The following is a 22,148-nucleotide window of genomic DNA, read 5'->3' on the forward strand; positions in this document are numbered from 1 at the left end:
GCCGGATGAATGCAGTCTTTAAAGGACAGATAACATTTGATTTGAAGTTAGCACTTTAGCTTCTGCGAGATATTGTGTTGGTATAGTGATTTAACGTCAGCGGCACAGTACAGTAGAAGCCTACCTCTGGTACAACCAATCAGTGCCAAGGAAAATGAAAGACGCTCCTGGATTGGCTGCTTTTGGTTAGCTAGTTGCCATTCATTGTGCAGCTTCAGAATTGAGGCATTTTTATGTTTTTTTTTTTTAGGAATCTAAGTTAGGATGCACAAATATTTTCATACATCACCACCAGAATATCAGTGTGTGGCATTCATATCACAAAGGACTGTTTGGAATGCAATAACTGCAATACATTATATTTTCTATGAGTTGTTAAGTTCCATTTTAATGCAATGTTTAGCCAGCTGGACAGATTCTCTTGGCAGCAGACGACCACACTGGACAAAACAGACATTGTTCAAAATGCTAACGGTGACAGAGTGGAAGAACAGATGAGAAAGTGAGAATAACATCAAGCAGCCATAGAATCAAGGAAACACTGGATCTCCAACTCAAAATCTAAAAACATCGACACTCGTGATACTGATGAATGATATCTTGTTTTATTGCTTTTGGCTTTGGGACCACAGTTCTGGCTTTGGGGCAGCAGAACTCCTGCCCATTTTCTCTAACGTCCAGGTGTCGCACATCGGACAAAAGACTAAAAATGGAGAGATCTGAAAAGTGCTTATTTTTTTATGCTGAGAATCTAAAGCGATGTTTGTCTGAACAGAAACTAATTTAAGAAACATTTTTTCAACATTGTACTTTTGTGGAATGTCCTTAAAGAAATAATAATCAGATATAAATGTAAGAGCCTCTATAAATACAGTAAATCATTTTGCTAACACACGTCCCTCTTTAGATTATTACAGCTTGTTTATGCTGTGAAGAAACCAGACAGGGACGGCAGATTTAAACACCTAAATCTTGCTACTAAACCTTCATTACAGAACTTTCTTCCACACTTCCTGAGCAGCCAGTTATTACATTTTTGAGGAACGACTTTCAATCATTTCACTTCCTCCCCCCCTCTTCTCCTGCGCCCCCCTCCCCAATATTTCTCCATCTCGTTTCGTCTCTCTTTCCCGAGGCGGAGAGACGATCGCTAAGCAACCTGCACAACACAACAACACCCGGCCTGCAGCTTCTGCTCGGCGAGTCCCCGCTGCTCCAGATGATCAGATGCACGAGTGTGTGTCCGTCGGAGAGGAGGGGCGGCTCATAAACCAGGCTCCCTTCAGGCTCAGAGCATCGTCTTGTATTCATAAGATCTCTGAAGGAGATCTGACGGGGGAAAAAACGAGTCAGTGAATCAAGTGTGAGGCGATACGAGTTTAATTCACTCCAGCTTGGATTAAAGCATCAGAGACATCTACCCAGAGACTTGTTTGGCATCGTCAAGCCCCGCATGGTTCTGAATGATCCTTGGTAGGGAATCAATTGGTGTAGTATTATCACTGAGTGGAAATAATAATGCTTGGCAACAGGTACGAGTTTAAAGAAGTGCGGAGGCGTTAAAAACTGATTAATTTCTAAGTGTGTGATAATAAAAAGGCATATGTTGGATAGATAGCACAGGAGCCCTGCAGCAACACGAACCCTCACACCGGCGACAGAAATGGAGAGAAATCACTCCTTCAAACCAGTTTTGTGTTTCTCAGTTGCCCCACACACACACACACACACACACACACACGCATTCAAACAGTAGAAAAAATAACACACTCGTTTAGCAGCTGCACCCACTTATTAAAGACTTTCACAGAGCGTAGCGAGAGTTAAGCTGGCCGCTCAAAGACGGGACATTCAGAGAATCAGCACAGCGTTACAAAAATATACATCTGTGGGCATGAGGCGCGACACGGCTCGGTACGCCGGCCGCCTCACAAAGGACACGGTAAGAAAAAACAGCAGACTCTGGGTTTATAAAAGCAAAGGTCGGGGAAACAAATGGCACTTATTGTTACTGTGGCAGAGAGGCAATCTCCAAGGGCAGCGCTGGAGCCAAACACACACAAACAAACACTCCCACGGTTACAGCACCGTCCGGTCAGAGGAAACACACACCGAAACAGACACAAGCCGTCACTGAGGACTCAAGCGGTTCCAGCAGCAGACGTCTGGATTAAAATGACAAGAAAAACGCCAACTGGTTTTTATTAAAACCTGGATTATATCTGAACTGAGCTGGATTTTGGTCCAACCTGATGAAACTTGAACTACAAAGACTGCAGAGTTATCAGGTTTGATATGTTGGATTCAGGGTTCCACACAAATCTGGAAAGGTTAGGAATTTATAAGTAATTTAAAGTCTGGAAAACCATCCATCCATTAATAAAAATGTATAGGAGTCGTGGTTCTTCACTGATTTGGACTTGGCGTGTGCAAACACAGTTGAAATGAAAACACAGGACTGATTATTTGTGCTCAAGAGCAAAACCGAAACACTGAATCAAATGATATTAAAGTTTAAGAAAACTAAAGATATCAAAGGTGTAGCACCGTCTGTGTGCTCTGTCTGGTCAAGCTAACGGGACACTTGAGGTCTCCGCAGCTGCAGCGTTCTGGTCTTGACTCTCCTCAGCGGGTGGACTCAGCGGTCCGGCCCACCACAGCGTCAGTGCGTTGTCTTGCCGGACCTCCTGCTGCAGCGTTGCTCCTCCTCCTCCTCCTCCTCCTCCTCCCCCCTCGGTGTCAGAGTCGCCCTCACCCTCGCTGTCGGTGGGCCAGGGGAACTGCCGCTGCCCGCTGGAGGTGGCCAGAATCGGCATGAAGGGGTGAACGCTGCAGAGAGGAGGCGGGGCGTTACTGACAACAGGTTAAACATTAAGAGTCACACCGGCCACAATATTAGGGACACTAAATAGACTGACCAGCAGGTTCAGCACTTTCAACGTAAGTTTCAAACTTTTTCAGAACCAAACTTGTATTGTTTTAGAGATAAAAACAATACAACATTAAAAAAAAAAGGGTGCGAAATTACAATTTCAAGAAATAAAACAAAAAACTGGTGAGTCAAAGCTTTTCCAAAAACAGGATTGTGAATTTGTTCAGATATTTGCAGCCGGTGCTTTTCTTTTACTAAACCTGATATTTGTTTGATACTGAAAAACTGTAGCTTAATGCACATTCAAATATCTTTATAATTGTTCACATCTAGCAGTTTTAATAAATAAGCTGCACAAAACATTTCTTATTACTGTGCATTCAACACAAAAACACCATTTATTCTAAACATAAGTTTGAATGTGACTGTAAAACTCACCGAGTTTTTATTTTGCACAAGATGAAGAAAGTTGAACATAATGAACAGATTTTTGCTCCCTGACTGTGTGCATTTATAAAATACTTTACTTTATGCCTCATCAATTTGTTACAAGCTCGATTCATGTTCTTGTGTATTTTAAGACATAACTTTGAATTAAAAAAAAAAAAGGTTTAATTTACCAGATATCTGCCGACCTCCTCTTTGACCCATGTAGAGGTCGCGACCTCTGCGCTAGAATGTCACTGTATTTCTCTCACAGGCTAATGATCATCAGCTTCCTCTCTTAGAGGATGAATTTCTGCCTAGCGACAGCGATATTTCTGGGCGGCTGTGATGCTTAAGCAGCAACCTGCAGTGAAATTAGACGCTGATCTCACTGTTAGATCCCGTTCTGTCTTTTGTTTTGGTGAAAGATAATTGGGAGCGCCAAACAGTAAAACACAGCAGGACAATCAGCCATTAGAGCAGCAAGAGAGTCACTACAGGAACGTAAATTATCCAAGTTTGACAGATTCCTTTATTCCCTCTAATCATCATTGCTTTTGTTCTGTTAATTTGTGGAAGTGCGTTTCAATCTTTCATGCTTTAAAACCAAAAAGCTTAAATCTGAGCTCCTAAATTATTTATTTTAAATTTGAAGCTCATCTTTCTTTCTGCGGTAACTAGGACAAACTAAATGAATCGCGGTCGAGAGAAAGTTGTGGGAGGAAGTGGGCTGTTCCGTCGGCTCGGTCTGAATCAGAAGTTTTGCAAAAGGTTTCTTACCTGATGCCGTTGGTGCAGTCCCAGTGGGCCTGGAAGCGGATCTGTGGCTGCAGCGGCTCTTCGTTTCCATCGGGGGGCGCCGTCTGAGTGTCCCAGACGGACAAGGCTCCCTCCGTGTCTCCGCTCAGCAGGTGTCTGCCTGATCTGGACGCAGAGGAAGGATAAATCATCAGGGTCGTGAGCGAAGACACGCGGCTCTGCGGCGTTCCGATCAACTTACTGGTCCAGGTCGAAGTAGATGCGCTGGTTAGTGGCGACGTTCCTCTTCAGGGAAAACACGACTTTCCCCGGGTCCCTCAGGTCCCAGCACAAGATCTCTGGGTCCTAGAATGACGGAGGCACATCTACTGAATGTTTTTAACTCGATTCAGCTCATTCACGCAGAGCCGATTCACAATAAATGTTGTCTGAAGGAACTTTACAGAAATATTTCAATTTGGTCTCAGTTATCAAGCAGTTTATATCTAAAGAAACCTTACTGAATGTTTTCAACTTACTGGAGGTTACTATAACGACCAGAGCCTAAACCACACTTTGACCTCATCTTTATATTTCTCAAATTAGAGCCCAAATTGTGTCAAATACACTCAGAAACATGGACGTTTTGTCATGTAAAATTACAAGTTTATTATGGTTGTATTGTGACAAAGCAGCTGGTTTTTATTTTCTGTTTACCGTTTAGTTTTCAAAAGACGCCTGACAACCCGTCGCTAAGTTAAAGAACAACTAAAAACCCCTCAGCCTCCACTACATGCCACAAACTGCAAGATGTTTGCACAAACTCGCCATAATTTCCCACTTAACTGTCCGACTCCATCTTGGTGTTTACTAATATGTCATAACACACACCAGTCAGATTTTTTTTTTCTCCCCCCCTCTGAACAAAATGTTTGTGTAAGGACTTTAATTGTGACCTCATTGTCAGAGAATGCAGTTATTTTGGTTTCTGCGTGGATAAAGCTGCCAGAATCCAAGACACCCAGGACAAGTTATCATATCTGGAGAAATAATTATCCGCTTTCGGCCCAAAGATGACGAAAACGAGAGCAAAAACAAAAACCGAAACGAGAGATTCATTATGCAGCTTTAAGGTTTCGTGACACTCTGCGAAGCAAAAGCGATGGCCTAATTGCTAATTGGGATCATCACGCTCTACGAAAAACAACACGACTGCCTCTTTTCGACACGTCGGTGTGTGTGCGCGCGCCGACCTTGCGGCCGCCGGTGTACAGGTAGTTGCCGTCGGGGGAGAAGAGCAGATGGGTGAGGCCTCCGTGGTGGCGGGTGGGCAGCAGCGCCAGCAGGGCTCCGTCCTGACAGGAGTAGAGGCCGGCGCAGCGGGAGTACGAGCCGCAGGCGTAGACCGACTGACACGGGCTGAAGGCGAAGCACGAGATGATGCCGCTCTGGCCTCGTTTCTTCACTGAGAGAGAGGGAGAGACGTTTAGCGGAGCGATTAACCTCTCACACGTTACGACAGGAGTTCTGCTCACATGCATTCAACTGGGACACGTCAGAGTCAGGCTGGAGAGAGAGAGAGTTAAACCTTCAATTCTAAGGTTTTACAGTAATGTGACCATTTGGATTCAACCTGAACTGTACAAAAATACACAGGAGTATTCCTCACCGTTATAGATCAAACACAGCTGAGCCCAAGCAGCAATAACGCCATCACTTTATCAGTCTTTCTGCACAGCTAGTTAAGTTCCCACCACTGCATTTCACTCAGGTTTAAGTCTGAATTTTGACTAGGCCACTCTGACACCTTGGTTCTTCCATGTTTTCAGTCTTTCTGCTCTAAATCTGCTGCTGCGTTTAGGATCACAGTTCTGCTGGTGACCCAGACTGCGTCAACCTCCTGCTGTCTGTTAAGATGCTATTCAACTGGTGAGATGTAGACTGTTCAAAAAAAGCAGATGAGAGTGATGAGCTCACCCTTTCAAGTCAAATCAGATGCAATGACAGGGAGAACTTTACGAAACGTTGTGGGCAGCAGGAGAAGGAGCTTAACTGATTCATAATTTCTTCAAAATTCTGTGAAATTTAGACATTTTCTCTGCATTTCTTATGTAGAGAAATGCAGAGGAAACTGACCAACTCCGTCTCTTTTCCCTCCAGAAACACAAATGTCAAAAAGATGGAAATCAATATCAACTCTGTTTCACTTATCGAACCGATACTGATATTAAAAATGACTAATATCGGCCGATACCGATATATCGCACATTGGCCTTAAACCTTCTCCACTTACAAATAACGGACTTAAAATTGTTTCTTCTTTATTTAACTGAAAGTATTGAGATTAAACTGAACTCATTTTAGAATCAGGTAAAGATTTTAAGTCCTGATAAGTTAAAACCTTGAAACTGAAGGACGGTGCATTTTCTCAGGCTCTAGTTGACAAATTGTGTCACGATCTCCTTTCCGCTAAAACATAAAAGTCACCCGTCCTCCTGTATATTCTGGCGCTTCACGTGAGAAACGATAAGAAACGAGTTGAGGGGAGAAATAAAAGCAACCTTTGTGACATTTTCAGAAGTGGCTGTTTTGGTCCAGATCCTTCATTTCATGAAGTACAAAGAAACGCCTCCGTCCACAGACACCGGCTGTTGTTAATGTCAGCACATCTAAACCTCCTTCAACGGACAGATGCTGCTTGAAGGGAGCGACAGAAATGAGGAATTCATCACAGTAAACATCTCACTCGCTTTTGTTGTTTGAACATAATAACAGCTGCTTGTCGGTCCGTTCAAGGAGACTTCAGTCAGACAGACAGTGAGCTGTCAAACTTATTGAAAACAGCAGACAACCGACTTCAGACCAGATCCTAACACTTATAGCTTCTGTAAGGATTTTATTGTCTAGGAATAATGGTATGAATGCTACCGTGTGATTTCAGCCGATTTTTCTTTAAAGACATTTCAATCTGTCTATACAATGATTATAATAAGAAGAAACTTATGGGAAATGCTTAAACATAAATAACAGTTGAATTTACAAGAAATTCTCAGTGAAAAGTGAAATAACATTTAGTTTGGTTTTAGGTGGAAAGAGATGTAGACTGACCCACAGTGGGGCGCTCCTCGCAGTCTCGGCCCGGTCGCTCTGTGCAGAAGACTCGGACCATCTTCTCGAAGCCGCAGTACAGCTGCTCTCCGTCGGGCGAGAAGCAGAGCGAGTGCGCCGCCGTCAGCTCGTCCAGGTGGTTGTAGGGCCGGAAGCTGGCCCGCACCTTGCCGTAAAACGCGTCCCAAACGTGCACCGGGTTGTCGCGGCTGCTGCTGGCCAGACTGAAACAAAACGGTGATATTCAAGGTCGGGGGGGGGGGGAAACATGCAAAACAAAAATATGAGCCGACCGAATTTGAGCTGTTTTATCACAAAAAATGGGCAAAAGTAGGTGTAATATGGTCGGCTCTGCCTATAACAATGACAAATTATTTGATAAATCGTCCCTGTAATTATTCCGATAAGCGGTTGTGAGTTAACATTTTCAATATATTAATAACAGCAGAATGACATAAGTTCAATAAACTTTCATTCTGTAAAGAACACTTTTCATTGGCACAGGAAGATATTTTAAGTATTTATTTAAATATTTTAAATACCCAAATAAAAATAAATAATAAAACAACCAAAAACAAATTACTTAAAAAATAAAATAAAAAACAAACCACAAATAACATTGAATATAAAACATCTGTAAACAAAATTACTCTTTAAAAAATTAATAATCATCGAAATGGAAATTATCAAGCTCATTTTAATGTATAATGCAATTAATTGCTAATGCGTTGCACACTCCACATTTTTATTCCCAAAACCATGCACCGTTTTCCTTCCACCTCCTTAAAATGAGCTACTTTGTGTTGGTCTGCCACATAAAATATCCTTAAATTTCACTAAAGATTCTGGTTTTAGTTACGAGTTAACAGCCAACAGATCAACTCAAACCGGATTTTGTCCTAGAAACTCACATCCAGCGTATAAACAGAAGTGGAGAAGTTAGAAAGAAGAATGATCAACACTGGAAATATTCTCTCGGCATTAATCTGATCTATTTTTCTGATTTAACAAAACCCTTGAAACTCCAGAAACGTTTTTCTTTGGGATATAAAAATGAAGCCATAAATCACAACATTTGTGTCACTTCCAAAACCGTAGGCCGTGTCCGCACTGAGATAAAAGGAAGAGAGTTTATTAGAAACAGATTATTTAAAACACCAAGGACTCCTAATAATAAATCTTAACTGCAGCTCGAGGCATTTTTCTGGAACGATACCAACAAGCAGAGAGAGAAAAAAAGAATCCCTTCATTCTTGGGGAAAAAAATGCTTAATGTGTAAAAATATTAAACCAAACAGAATGTCTGCGTGCTTTGAAATCTTTTTCGTGTTTGCAAAACAGGATTTTCTGACTGATTCCTGCCGTCGTTCTCAACATCAGCTGCTGCACACCTGCCTGAGCGAATCAGTGCCTGGAAACAAACACTCAGCGCCCGCGCCGAGCCTCATTACGGAGACGAGTCGCGGCGATTCAAATCAGGCCGGAGTCGGTGCGAGCCCGGCCTTTTTAAGTTTAATTATCGAGCCCTGAACAAATGCTGAAACGTCGTGGCAGCGGCTCGGTCAGACAAAAGGAAATTAGCCCCAGCCTCTGCTGCGTTGCTCCGTTACGGCCCCCGTGAGCTGGGAAATGCCCAATTATAATGCTAGACCGCTGCTAGCTTGGAGCGATGCCTGGAAGCGAGCGCCGTAACGACGACCCTTGGTCCCTCTACGCAGGATGGGGAGGGGGGGGGGGGATCTGAAACACGCAGCGCTCGGTTCAAGGAGCGACTGCATTTGTTTTTCCTTTAATAATATTTCATCTGAAGCGAAGGTGGAGGTGATCTGCTTCCTGCGCCGTCCTGGCAGAAACACACTAAGCTCTCTGGCGGTTCCCCTGCCTCGCATGAGACGTTTGTTCATCATCCTCCCGTTTGCTCGTTTCTCATCTCTGCGTCTCCCCCTCTGTCTGTGAGGGCGGCCATCATGGAGCGGCGTCAGAGCTCGGGTGTGATCAGAGGGAGCTGCCGCAGGGTGGAGGTTTGTTACTGGGAGGCGATGCTGAGCTGAGGGACGAGGGGGAACGCTGCCAGGAGCTTGACCCCGGCTCGTTAGCTCGGGCCCCCGAAGGTCCCGCCGCCGTTTCCGAGGCGGAAGCCTAGGCGTTGCTGCCGGCGCTGAACCCTACACAGGGTGATGTCACAATTACGAGAAGAGGAAGATGAAAAGCGGGATCCTCATCTCGCCATAAGGTGTCGTGCAGGCTCTGGAGTGCTTCCTCACCAGCCGAGCCGCGTTTTAAAAAACTCGTCGCCGGCCTCAAAGGAGGCAGGAAGAGGGCCGACACTTTACTGGTAATGAGCGACAGCAGAACGCTTTCGCAGCTTTTATTTCCCCGACATCACAAGCGGCTCCCGTAACGAGCGCAAACATCCCGAAGATCAAAGAGGATCTTTCAGAAAACGAACCGTCGTTTAGCTTAACTGCAGACCGCTGAAACACACTCGACGTTAATCCCAATTTGCAAGACGACAGCTTCTGTTTCTCCCTTTTGATTCTTTCACTATTAAATGTTTCCGACAAAACTATTTTAATGTCAGAGATAACTTGAGTAAGCACAAAAATCTGTTTTAAAAGATTATATACTCCAAATCAACTTGGCCTGGTGGCAGCAGCTCATTGTGATAACCACGAATGAGTTGTTTTAATCCAACATTTCATTAAATGTTCCAATCCAGCTACACTGGTCTGATCAAGATCAGGCCACAGCATCTTAATCAGACTTAAGCCCCACTTTGATTATATTTGACAGACATGTATCAGGACTTTGAGTTCTTTCAGATTAGCAGTGATTTTGCCAATGGAGCTGATTATTGATGCCATTTCAGACCAGTCTCTTTTTTACATTGTTGAACCACCTTAACTGACGTCATTGAAGCTTTTTATGTTATTCTAGATCCTTAATCTGGCATGTTAGTCATTAATATGCCACTTTTATTTTGGTTAAGTTGGAGAAAAATTGGCGTTATGGATTTGGTCGACAGGTAGAAGGTATAGAGGCTGATAGGGAGAATATAGAGGACCAAACACACAACCTTGAGGAACACCAAGGGACAGAGGTGACAAGGAGGTGGTCAATATGTTAAATATGTGTTCATTTTTCTTTTACATCCAGCTGCTGGGAGGGTCTAGTTCAAGTTAGGCAGGAAAATATCGGCTTCAACTCACAAACACGTGTCTGGCTCCAACGAGTTCATCTTCGGGAACCAGCAGTAGTCGTAGATGGTGTCTCCTTCAGCCATCCTGAGCACAGGACTCTGGATCAGGAAGAACGGGACACAAGTAAGGATGAATCCATGTGTAGCAGACTGCACGCCACTCCATGCTGCACATCTGGGTTCAACGTTTATATACGACGTCTATTTCAGTAAATAAAACTAAAAAAACATTACAAACTTTAAACTTTGGTATTTTAAGTTACGGAAAAGTATCCAAACTAAGACATGATTAACATAGCACATGCTCTTGTATAATAGAAGGTTAATTTGAATTAAATGTAGAGTCAGGAGTGTTAAATTAATGACAGTCAGGTGTGAGACGAACAGCAACATATCAGATTCTGCTCCTTCCCAGTAAAGTGTATCAAGGCATGAAATGAGATTTCCAAGGACTTCAGTAAAAGAGCTACAATAAATTTCTCTTCTGAGTTTAAAAGGCTGCTTAATGGCCTGCAAAGAGAGGACTGTCTGTAAGCCGCAGGAACCGGGGAACACAAGAGGACAAAGCGTCAGATGAACATTTACCAGAACATGGAGTAACTGGAAGAGGACGTGCAGTAAACAATGAAGTGGGTTTCTCCTTTTCTCTTTGAGAAAGAAAGTTTAAGAACAGCTTTACAAGAGGAAATGCTGAGTCAAGTAATACAATTCCCAGAAACCTCCCTTTAAAATAACGGTGAAGATGGTTTTATGTGACGTTTCTCTGATCAAGCCACAACTCGTAAATATTTAGAGGGGAAAAAAAACAACTAAAAAATTCCTTCATCCACAGACAAAAGTTGCTCCAAAAACCAATTCATGTAAAAGTGATTTCAAATATGAAATGCATTAACCACTTCATGGCTCCACCAATACAGTTAAAGCTTAAAAACAGCTAAATTTGAGTTTTTATAATAATGGAAATGATGTGCAGAGCTTATGGGAAACGCTAAGAGCATTCCAGAGCTTTAAAGTGGGTTTTATGAAGTAATGAGCCTTGCAGCTTCTGCTCATATAATCACAAGCTGAGATGTTTTTGTCTCATTTGTTGGGCTGGAAAATCTGATGCTTTTACATCACCTCTTTGCAAGACAATAAAATTGTTAAAAAGTAAAAAAAAAGATAAATAAATAAATCTCAATCGTTCATAAATTTGCAAGTATCACTGTATGGGATCAGAGGCAATAAAACAGGCTATAACTCGCAGTAAAATTCAAAGGCCGACGGCTGCCTTTGAGAAATGAAGAAATCAAGCTCAATTTTCTCGTCTCGTGAAAAAAGGCTGGGAGATCTTTGTGGAGGAAAATGGATTACATTTCAATTATTTTTGTTCAGTGATCCCGATCTGCCAGCCCCATAATAGAAAAAGAAAGATTGGCTCCGCGCTCGATATTTTCTCAAATCTTAAAAAGACACGACGGCCATTTTCCTCTACCCGTTAAATCCTCAGAAATACATTTTGTGCGACTCAAAGTGTGGGTGGATGGATTGGTGCGCCTGAGGAAGAGGGAGCCGGTCGGCTGGACAGGCGGAGAGGACGTATGAACGGGTGAGCAGGCAGGTATATTTGGACGATTAGTTTGGGTAAAAAGTTGGGTGAATGAATGGCTCAGGGTTTGGCTGAGTGAGCAGAAGGATGTGTTTGGTGACAGACATTTATACTCTCTTAACCTCAAAAGGCGGCATAGACACAAATATTCAAAAAAATAGTAGTCTGTATAATAATTAGGAAAAGATAAAAAAAAAAAAAAAGTCAATAGACACCTGCAATTATTATTGAAAATCTTATTTTAACTATTTTCTCCACAAGAGCATCAATAAATATCAAGAAATTTTGAAATATTATTAAATGTAGTTACTGTGTGCAGTTGTGATATAAATCACACCTTTATTTCAAATAGAAATGTTTTTCAAGAATATTTCTGTTTGTGGCGCTATGAATGCTGTGCCATGGAGTCACAGCCATACGGTTACCTAAAAAAGGAATAGTACAAACTTTTTTTATCATCATCGCAACAGTTTCATGATAAAATTCTAAATCCATATTACCCATACCTACATCTAATTCAGAAGGCCCAACAGTTTCATGAAAGTAAAAATAAATTCACAAACAGGTGCTGCAAATAAATATTTAAATACGCAAAAGTGTTGCTTCCAACTGTTATTTTCGAAACAGAAAAAAAACATTTGCCGATTTCTAACTCACCATCTCAGGGATGGAGTCCCAGCTGTAGCTGTAAATCTCTGGAGGGAGGTTGTAAACGCGGAGGACGTTGTCGGCGCTGTTAGTCAGGATGCAGGAACCATCGGGGGCCCTAAGTGGAGGAGACAGTTCGCTTCATATTAACTCAACTTGTTTCATGTGGAATAAGTCATTAGTAATATCGTCTCTGATAAAAGATAATTTGCACAATACCTAGATTGATATAGTGAAAATTTTCCTTCACCTTTTATTTTAATGGAAGGAAGACATTTACTAAACTCAAAATGACTTATGAGTGGTGAGGCCAAAGATAGATAAATACACAAGTGGCTCAGAAAACCACCTGTTCCAGTGTGTTTTGTTCATGTTTGTTGTAAATCAGGATTACCATTTGCAGCCCTTCAGGTAATTCTCTGGAAAGCTGGAGTACTCCGTCCAGGAACCGGTCAGCATTGAGGGATTCTGGGTAAAATCCAGGTCGAGGCTGGAAGAAAGAGACACATGAGACACACACCCATAACAACTGAAGTTCATGTTGGTCAGAAAATAAAGAAAGATTGTGGAAAAGAAAAAAACAACTGTAGAGATTCAATTTTTCAAATGAAATATTTTTAAATGTTGTATATCTGAATTATAACAACGCTTAAAAATCAACAAACATTCATATTTTTTTTAACTTTTACTATAAATAATTACTTTATTAAATAAAATTCCACTCAATAAGTTATTTCTTCTGTTTTTGTCCTAAACTTTCTGTCATTATAACTAATGGAGACCCACATTTTCTCTCCATTCTTTCTTTGTAGTCATTTCTCCATCTCTGCCTGAGTTTTAGCATCTCAAGGTGATAAGAAGTTCATTAAAATGGTCAAACAGGCACAGCAGGCAATCTCAAATATAACCACAAAGTCCTTAGAGGATTTTTTATAATACCTATATATATTATTAAAAATCTATATATAGATTTTTCTATATATATATATATATAGCAATAGCCATTTATAATACCTATTGTTAATTGAACATATAGATAGATTTTTTTAAGTTTTTACTGGAAAAAACAAGCCAAAAGAATGAAGATCTTGTGTTTGGCCTGATGGGGGCGCTACAACTGTATACAAAACACATGAGTCCTTTAATTTAAGATTAAACAAGAAAAAAAAGAAGTGTGTGCCTCAACAATCACATGGAGATCGTAACACCGAATTAAAAACCACCAAACTGAGATTAATATCTTTCCTGGAAGCAATCAAAATAGTTTGAAGCTCCACTGTGTGAAAAACCTTCTTGCTTTGTATTTTCTGTCTGCTGTCTTTTCTGTGAGACGTGTTAAATTAAAGTCAGAATGCAAAACAAAAACTTGAACAAAAGTTCTTTAACTTACTGCTGTCCTGCTGCTCCGTCGCCATCGCACTCCTCCTCTCGTCTCGTCTCCTCTCCTTCTGCAGCATCTGGTCCTCCATCTCCGTTCTGGTGGCATTCTGCTACATCTTCGTTTCTCTGATCTTCCCCCTCAGGTTGCTGTAACTCATGTGTTGCTATAAAAAAAATTAAATAAAAATCTGTGAGTACAGTATTTCTGCCACACTTCCAGTTTTTAAACACACTCGATTATCAGGACGAGTGTTTTACTTTGTGTGGATGTGTCTTCCTGTGCAGATCCAGACTCTGTTGGTGTTCCATCTTCCTGCTCCTCCTCTCTCATCCTGGAACGCTTGGCTGATGGTGGAACCTCGTCCTCTGGGGTCTCCTGCTCCACCAGCTCAGACTGACAGAGTAGAGGCGGGACCTGTTGAGGGGGCTCGCCGTCTGCTTCAGAGTCCTGCCCACCGGCCGCCACGCCTCCGCTCTCTCCACCTTCGGCTGAATCGGACATGGCTTTATCGGTCCTCCTCCCGGCGTTTTGAGGCCTGCAGTCCGGCGGGTGGCTGTCAGACGTGGGTGAGGTAAGTGCTACTGGGATAGTGCTTCCTCCTGCAGTGTGGACGGCTGAGTCTGTCGGGGTTTGAGGACATCACCCAACTACAGAAAACAGGAAGCATTAAAGAGTTTTTTTTCCCTCGTTGTGAAGCTGATGTCTTTCTAAACCTCTCCTTCACTCATACAAATACATAATTCATTTTTATTGCTTTTGGCACTGCGTAGAAATGGAAAAACAAGAAATGACTGTTCTGCAGTCATTTCTTGAGAGGACAGTTTAAGAAACAAAAATACTACTTAGCATTTTCAAATTTGATTTAGTCAGCAGTGTCTGTGTGAATAAAAAAAACAAAAACAAACACATACAGCAGACATTTATAATAATAATAATGATGATGATTCTTGACCTGGAGTATTAACTTCATGCCGTCTGATAGTTTGTCACTACTGATCATCATATGTGCCAAAAGAAATAGTCAAATATCCCTCTGTCTTCTTCAACCTTATCAAATGTTCTAAAAGAAAACTAGGTGTTGTCCTATAAGCAGACAAGAGCCAACAAGGGAACTAAAATTTTGATAAATACTTACTAATCCCGCTGAATAAATCAAAACAAAAGGTAGACCTTCCATAATTTTTTCCAGAGTAAAACTAAGCTACCGAATTGCATACAATTTCAGTTTTTTTAAACATCTGTATCATGACAATGAGTCCCTGTCTGTATGCATGTCCATCTAATGTAACGTTACTGCCAAGGGTCGTTTATTAAATTTAAAGTGGAACCGCTGAACTGAAAGGTTCCTTTGGACAAGTAATTAGAATAGAAAGTCACAGATATATTTACACAAAGATAGAAATACGCATAATATAAAAACAGAATAAAAATACTGTGCAGTAAAGGCACAATTTCAACATACTGGGTAGATTTAAGAAATAGTTGACAACGACAATTGAATCGGAAACATTTAGCGTTCGTGTTATGACAAGGTTTATATTTGTGCGCTTTAGCAAGCTGCAAAATGCTCCTCCAAACACCTGTGGCGAGTCGTGACAGGTCAGATACTTCAAAACGGTGGGTCGTCATTTTAAATTAACCACATAAAATATCCACAGATAAATTTCCCTCCAGCCCTGCTGCTTTTTTGTACTCCACATTAATAATGACGATGGAGAAAGCAAATTTTATGTGTCTGGAACAAAGAAATAGCCACCAAGCTCTGTTTAGCTTCAGTTAGCACTAGCTTGTGCCAACAATACGCAGCTACGCACCTGCTGTAGCTCTTCTGACCGTTGACGCTGAGCTTCGTGTCCTTTTCCCTCTTTGCGGCTTCAAAAGTTTTCACACAAGCGAAGAAGACAAGCCCCCAAATACAAGTCGACGTCTTCTTTGCAGGGAACTTCTGTGCCGCTTACAGCTCCTCGAGAAGTTGTAAACACAAGTAGGCAGCCATGTGTTTGGAACTATCGCGAGAGTTCGTTTAAACGGATTTGAGATTTGCTCCCCTCCACTTCCGCGTCAGGTTTCCTCTGAGCTCAAGGATTTTGTTTAGAATAGAATATATACAGATGGATCTCGGGAAAAGAAAAATGTCAGTTATTTTATGTATTTAGTTGGATTTCAGTTACTCGTCATTAAATGGAAACCTAACATTAAGTTACTCAAAATTAATTAGACTGCTGATTTGACAGCAGCCCAGTATCCAATCACATCTTAGAAAAACTTAGTGGAAGGAAAAACAAACATCATGGATTGACACTTTCACAGGGTGTAAAGTAAAGCCCATTCTAAACTAAAAGTAACCATAATTGTGTCTTATCTGGACTAAGAAAAAAAAAGATTTTACTGCTCTTCAATGGTCCAGTCTCTTTTCAAATAAATAATAAATTGTATGTTTTTTTTGTTATGCAGTAACCAGTCATCAAAATTCACAGAAATATATGCTAAAATGTAGCACTGTAATAAATTTATGTTTTAAATTACTGAACAAAATTAAATGCAACTGTATTGTATTTTCAGATGAGTTTATAAAAGAAACACAGTAGGAACAGCTAAATGCCATTTATTTAGTATTTATTTTTGTTCTTCAAACAGGAGCCAAACTATTTACACATTTTTTCACTTGTTCTTTTTCCGAAACGGTTTCATTAAATGTACAGTTTGCTGTCATTTTAACAACGTTCGAAAGACTCAAACCAAAGGGGAGCTGAGCTGACTGGGGTACAATTACTGTGAAATCACAATCCGATTTAAATTTGCTGCAACAGAATCACATGATCAATTTAATAAGTGTGCAACCAATCATCCTTTTTCCTTTTGGACAAAATTTCTGAAGTTTATATAATATTAAAAGCCTTTTGAGTGCACTAAAACTACCAAATGTCATCTTAAAAATTAATTGCAAAAGTTGCTTAAAGTAGATTTTTAATTTTTAATTTTTTTCGCAAATGCATATCTCGTTAAATTCAAACATTTGGTCGCAATTTAACTATTCTAGCCTAATGGAGTCTTCTGCAACTTCTCAGTGATAGCTAAGGAAGATAATTAAACAGTAGTTGGCGATAATAATCAGCTGCTTGGATTAAAAATGACATTCTGTAGTTAGCAAAGGTACAAAAATGAACTGATTAAAAACACTCGACGCTTCAAATCTTTTTAGATCGAGGGTGGCCAAGTCCAGTCCTTGAAAACTACAATCCTGCAACTTTTAGGTGAATCTCTTTTCAACACAAATAGCTTCCGACCAGGCCTCTATCGAGCTAAATGACATGTTTATGAGAAAATGCAGGCGTGTTGGAGAAGGAAAGTTTCTAAAAGTTGCAGGATGGTAGATCTGGAGCACCAGAGTTGATCACCCCGGACCGAAGAAGCTTCACCTTCAAATAGAAACAAAGACGCGCAAAATCAATCATCTAAAGAATCGGGCCAGTTTTTCCTTTGAGCGGCTCTGATTGGTAGATCAGGGATACTTTCCATTCCTGCACACTAAGTGCAGCAAAAATAACAACTCGCACCATTTTCGACATCAACTAACACATACTTCGGTAGTTTAATGAAAATCAGAGAAATGTTTGAAACTCAGATGTTTTGATCAGTGGTATTTCTTTACATCTGAGAGCACTGGGAGGTAACCTCAGCGCTTAAAAAAAAAAAAAAAGCTGCATCGTTGCATCTAAAGGAACTTTTTATAGCGTAATTGCATGTTCAGTCAATGAGGAGTAGCGCCCCCTGGAGTTTCCCACTGTAAAAAAAGAAAAAGTAACTCGCTGCATCTCATCACCGATGCTACAGTTGGTCTCTGATCTGCAGCTGCAAGTTCAATATGAAATTATTGGGCTATATATATATATATATACTGCTCAAAAAAATAAAGGGAACACTTCAGTGTTCACTTAAATGTTAAAGTGTTCCCTTTATTTTTTTGAGCAGTGTATTTTTTTAAACAATCAGACATTTGATTACTACTTTAAAATCCAAAATTCTTACAGGCAGAGATTGGGATGAAAAGACAAACAGCGAAGCCTAAGATTGGTATTAAACCGATAAATACTTTAGATCTTATTGAGAAGTTATAAAAAGTGTTACCGAGTTTTGCTTCCAAAATAGTATTTGTATTTGGTTAAATGTGGGAACTGCCACTGGCTTTGACTCATAAATGGCGACCATCTTATAATTCTGTCACATCCGTTCAAAATTATTATATCTATAAAGTAATCTGCTTTGATTTTTTTTTTCTTTACTATAAAACTTATTAAACAAAAAATAGAAGATGACAGAATCAGGATTCCAGATCTTAAAAACACAGGTATCAGAATTGGTCATGAAAACCTTGATCAACGGATGTCCAATTATAAAGCTTCCTTTAAGAGTAAATAAGCCCGAGATTCTCTCACATCTGCACAACAGTATATATATATATATATATTTTTTTTTTTTTCTTCTAAAAATCGTACAATTCTCCTGGAGTGTAAAAAGAGTCCAAATGCACTAACTCGTATCTGAAATTTAAGGATGACTAAATTTACCCAAACTGCATTCTGACGCAGCACGGCGAGGGGTCGGTTATTGAAACGCAACCCGGTCAGCTCAGCTCCCCAGAGTACAGACCTTTAGAAAATAACAAAACGAATCAACTCCGAACAAATTCACTCTGCGTTTTCATGAAAACAAAAGAGCAACAAAAATCCAACCACCAGCAAATTTAGAAAAGAAAAAAAAATAGAATATTAAAGACTCGTCGCTCTACTCTGTAGTTAGCTAGTAACTTTTAAAGGTGATTGGATGTATACGTAAGGAGGTCTATACACAACAATTCTGTTAGCCAACAGAACAAAAAGCGCTGTTGAAAACTTTGTTCAACCTGAATACAGTTAACAAGATGGTTTCCAACTAAGTTTTATCATCGAGAACATTTTCAGTTAGTCATCCAAGACTCAGCTATACAATTTAAGGCATGTTGAACAAAGAAATAAAGCAAAACCCCACTATGAGAAACAAACAAAAAAAAAAAAAAGTCATTCAAACCAACTTTTACATTATTTACAAAGCACACCATTTGAATTGATGAGCGCTGATGTGTTTGTGTCTCTGAGAGTTGATATTTATGGATCCCTATTATGTGTAACTTCCGCTGGAAATGTGCATGTAGTGTATATGTTTGCCGCTCCTTTGGACTTGAGAATTTTCTGCGACGTGTTTGTGTGTTTAGTCGTGTTTTAGAGTCTTTTTTTGTTGCTGTTGTTTTGTACAAGTCTATCCAGTTCCACGGCAGCAGGGATTTCAAACAGCCGCCATCTTTCTGCGTTTTCTTGTCCGAGACCTCTTAAGACAGGATGGGGCCGGTTATTCAACGAACCATTTCTCCAAGGTCTCAGGTTGAGGTGGGTTGAGACCATCGTCACTCCTCCCCTTTTTTTTTTTTTTTTTTTGCCCTTATCCTTGTCTGAGAGCGTCTGATCAAACCCCCGAGCCAAACGCGATGGGTGATGAACTGTCCGACTGATAATGCCGATGGCCTGCCCAGTCCAAGGACGAGACAAGTGTCTTGGGGTAAAAGTTCGAAGGAGCAGGTTTAGGCGAGCTGATTCATGGGTCGGCCGCAGATTAAATCCTCGTCACAGAGGGCAGCAAATAAAGCAAAGCCAATCACCTGAGAAGAGGAAACACAGAAAAAGAGAAAACAACTTAAAGTCACAAACTGGACCAAGGCTGGCCGTACTTCTCGGTTCTTACTTTAGAAGGGTGGGGGTTGATTTTTTTCTCCACTGACTTTAGACTGTGGCACATTTCTCATTGGACAAATACTCAGAACAACTGAAAAGCCTAAAAATCTCAGGTAAAGTCTAAGAACAATGGGAATGTCTCTTGGGTCTTCTTTTATTTTTTTCATGTTAACCAGACGTGCCACCAATTGGCAAAGTTTGGGAGAACAACTCAACGGTCACCCTCTAATGAAAGGAAACTAGCTTGGATGTTTAGGAACATTTTAACTTGCACCCTAAAATAAATCAGACCGAGTGTAGTTCCGCTACGATTGGACTCGCATATAAAAACCCTGGATCCCAGGTTTTGAACGGTTTCAAGTTCTGAGGAGGTTTTACATACAGCGAACTGGTCGATGAAACAAAAGCATAAATAATTATTTCCTGTTCAGCACGTAAAACAGCAGCATTTTCTCAGATGATGAATACAGGAACAAACCAGAGACTTGACACGTGCATTCAAAGTCAAACTGGGGTCAAAGGTTATGCCAAAGTGTTTGCTTTTTCTTAGACATGCTTTTTTGGTGTAAAGAAAATTTTTTGAGTTTGTCTTGATTGATGTAAACTGAACTGCCATCCACTAGTCGAATTCAGAGATTTTGGATGAACCGAGGTGTACAACTGAATACCACCCGCTACGTAACGATAAAAGACGTCTCTAAAGGTCGAGAACAATAAAAACCAGAAGAGGAGCCAAAAGCAAACAGTTTGGAAGTCAAACTCTACAGGATACACGTCAAAAAAAGTTAAAGATTTTGGGTAAAACTTGTTGCTTTCGTTTGTAGACAATGAATTGAAAACAACAGATAAAACACTGGCTTCGTGATGAAGTGAGATATTTTAAAAGAACTCACCACGCAGCTCTCCTCCTGCAGGAGCTCCACCGCTCTGAAGGCAGTCGTCAGGTTGGGGAAACCAAGTGGAAGCGTCCTTGGCGACGGCTCTTCAGAACGGCGTCCGGCTCTCGACTGTGAGAGTTGATCAAACTCTTGTGGCCGCTCCAATCTCCGCTTTGACAAGCTGCCACCAGGAGGCATATCCAACGCCTCAGTCCGCGCTCGTTTCCCTTCCATCCCCCAATTATTTCAAGGTTAGTGGCATATAAAGGGAAACTCGCAGCGAGTCCAATTAAAACTATTGAAAACTATTGGTTTCTTTTCCATGAGGAACATTCAGTCCAACGTCTCATGAATTTTTTTTTCCTTCATCCATTTGCAATTTTTTTTCTCTCTCTCTCGTTCTACTTTGAAAGGTAATACAAAAATATGCTTATATACAGGAGGTGGGAGAAGACGGGGCTTCTCGAAGTCTCTCGTTTTTAGTTTTGGGAATATCGTTTTCGCTGACTTTTTTTTTCTTTTCTTTTTCTTAAATCAAAAGTCGTAGCAATCCTCCTGTTGTAAATTGTGCTCCCATCCCCAGAATTGTACCTCACAGCTTGAATGAACAAAAGTGCATAGGTGAGTCGGTGAGGGCAGGGTGCGAGTGCGTGGGAGGGTTGAGGTGAAGACGAGCGCACAAATCAGGCGTCCTCCTCTTTTACTCATTTTTTGGCCTCTCAGTTCCCTCAAGGCTCTTTCAGCCCTGCAATCCAGAAAACAAAGTCCATCCTCGAGGTTTCTTTTTTTATATATGTATGTATATATAAACAAGGCCGACTTAGAGGAGTTTGTCCATGCTGTTCAGATTCCTGCCACTCGTCCTCAAGCAAAAAAAAAAAAAAAAATATATAAAAAAAAAAACAAAGAAAAAAACCCCCAACACCACTCATTGTCCATATGGCAGAAGCGCACTTGCAAACCCCACCCGTCTCATGTGGGAACAAAAACTAAGACAACAAAAAACTTTAAAAAATTAAACAAAACTGCACCCACAGTTATCCATGTGGCTTGTAAACAACCAAAGCTCCAGTATGGAATAGAAAATAAGTCCTTTCTTTTTAATTCTGAGTCACTACGACCAGGATTGTTAGAGGCAGTGTGTTCAACTGTATCCGTCCAGAGTTTTTATTTTCCATTTCTTCTTCTTCTCCACTGTGTAAATGAAAACCTCTTAGAAGCTCTTTTTTCTGTTTTGTTTCCATTTTTTTGAAATCTTCTGAGGAAAAACAAAATCAGCACGGGTTTGTAATTTTTTTTTTTGGAATACATTCAATGTTTTAAGAAAAAAAAATAAAAATAATACACACTTCACATGGCGAGGAAACAAAAAAATTAGGGAAACGAAATAAAAAAAATTAACACACAACAAAAATAGCAGCCCCAAGTGCTCATTATCTTAGTCCAAATACTTTTTAAACTTTGTATATAATGTATATATTCCATATATATTTTTATTTAAAAAAAACAACTCGTCATTATCAAATTGCAACAACGAGTAAGTAA

At 40.5% G+C, this 22,148-nt stretch overlaps 1 protein-coding gene and 1 long non-coding RNA gene across 2 annotated transcripts; both read right to left on the reverse strand.

The window, feature by feature from the left end:
- Positions 1 to 589: 589 nt before the first annotated feature.
- Positions 590 to 16,008, reverse strand: wrap53 (WD repeat containing, antisense to TP53). Its single transcript, XM_008435565.2, has 11 exons — positions 15,775 to 16,008; positions 14,218 to 14,607; positions 13,970 to 14,123; positions 12,974 to 13,069; positions 12,589 to 12,697; positions 10,354 to 10,442; positions 7,145 to 7,368; positions 5,290 to 5,501; positions 4,299 to 4,402; positions 4,079 to 4,222; positions 590 to 2,829 (listed from the first exon to the last, which is right to left on the reverse strand). Exons 2-11 carry the CDS (start codon positions 14,459 to 14,461, stop codon positions 2,568 to 2,570), a joined length of 1,638 nt encoding a protein of 545 aa, XP_008433787.1. The 5' UTR covers positions 14,462 to 14,607; positions 15,775 to 16,008; the 3' UTR covers positions 590 to 2,567.
- Positions 16,009 to 18,237: 2,229 nt separating this feature from the next.
- LOC103480567 (uncharacterized) lies at positions 18,238 to 21,900 on the reverse strand. Its single transcript, XR_536117.2, has 2 exons — positions 20,619 to 21,900; positions 18,238 to 19,652 (listed from the first exon to the last, which is right to left on the reverse strand). It is a non-coding gene; the product is annotated as an uncharacterized LOC103480567 (long non-coding RNA).
- Between the last annotated feature and the right edge of the window lie 248 nt (positions 21,901 to 22,148).

This window comes from Poecilia reticulata, linkage group LG18 (assembly GCF_000633615.1).
Source record: "Poecilia reticulata strain Guanapo linkage group LG18, Guppy_female_1.0+MT, whole genome shotgun sequence".
NCBI lineage: Eukaryota > Metazoa > Chordata > Actinopteri > Cyprinodontiformes > Poeciliidae > Poecilia > Poecilia reticulata.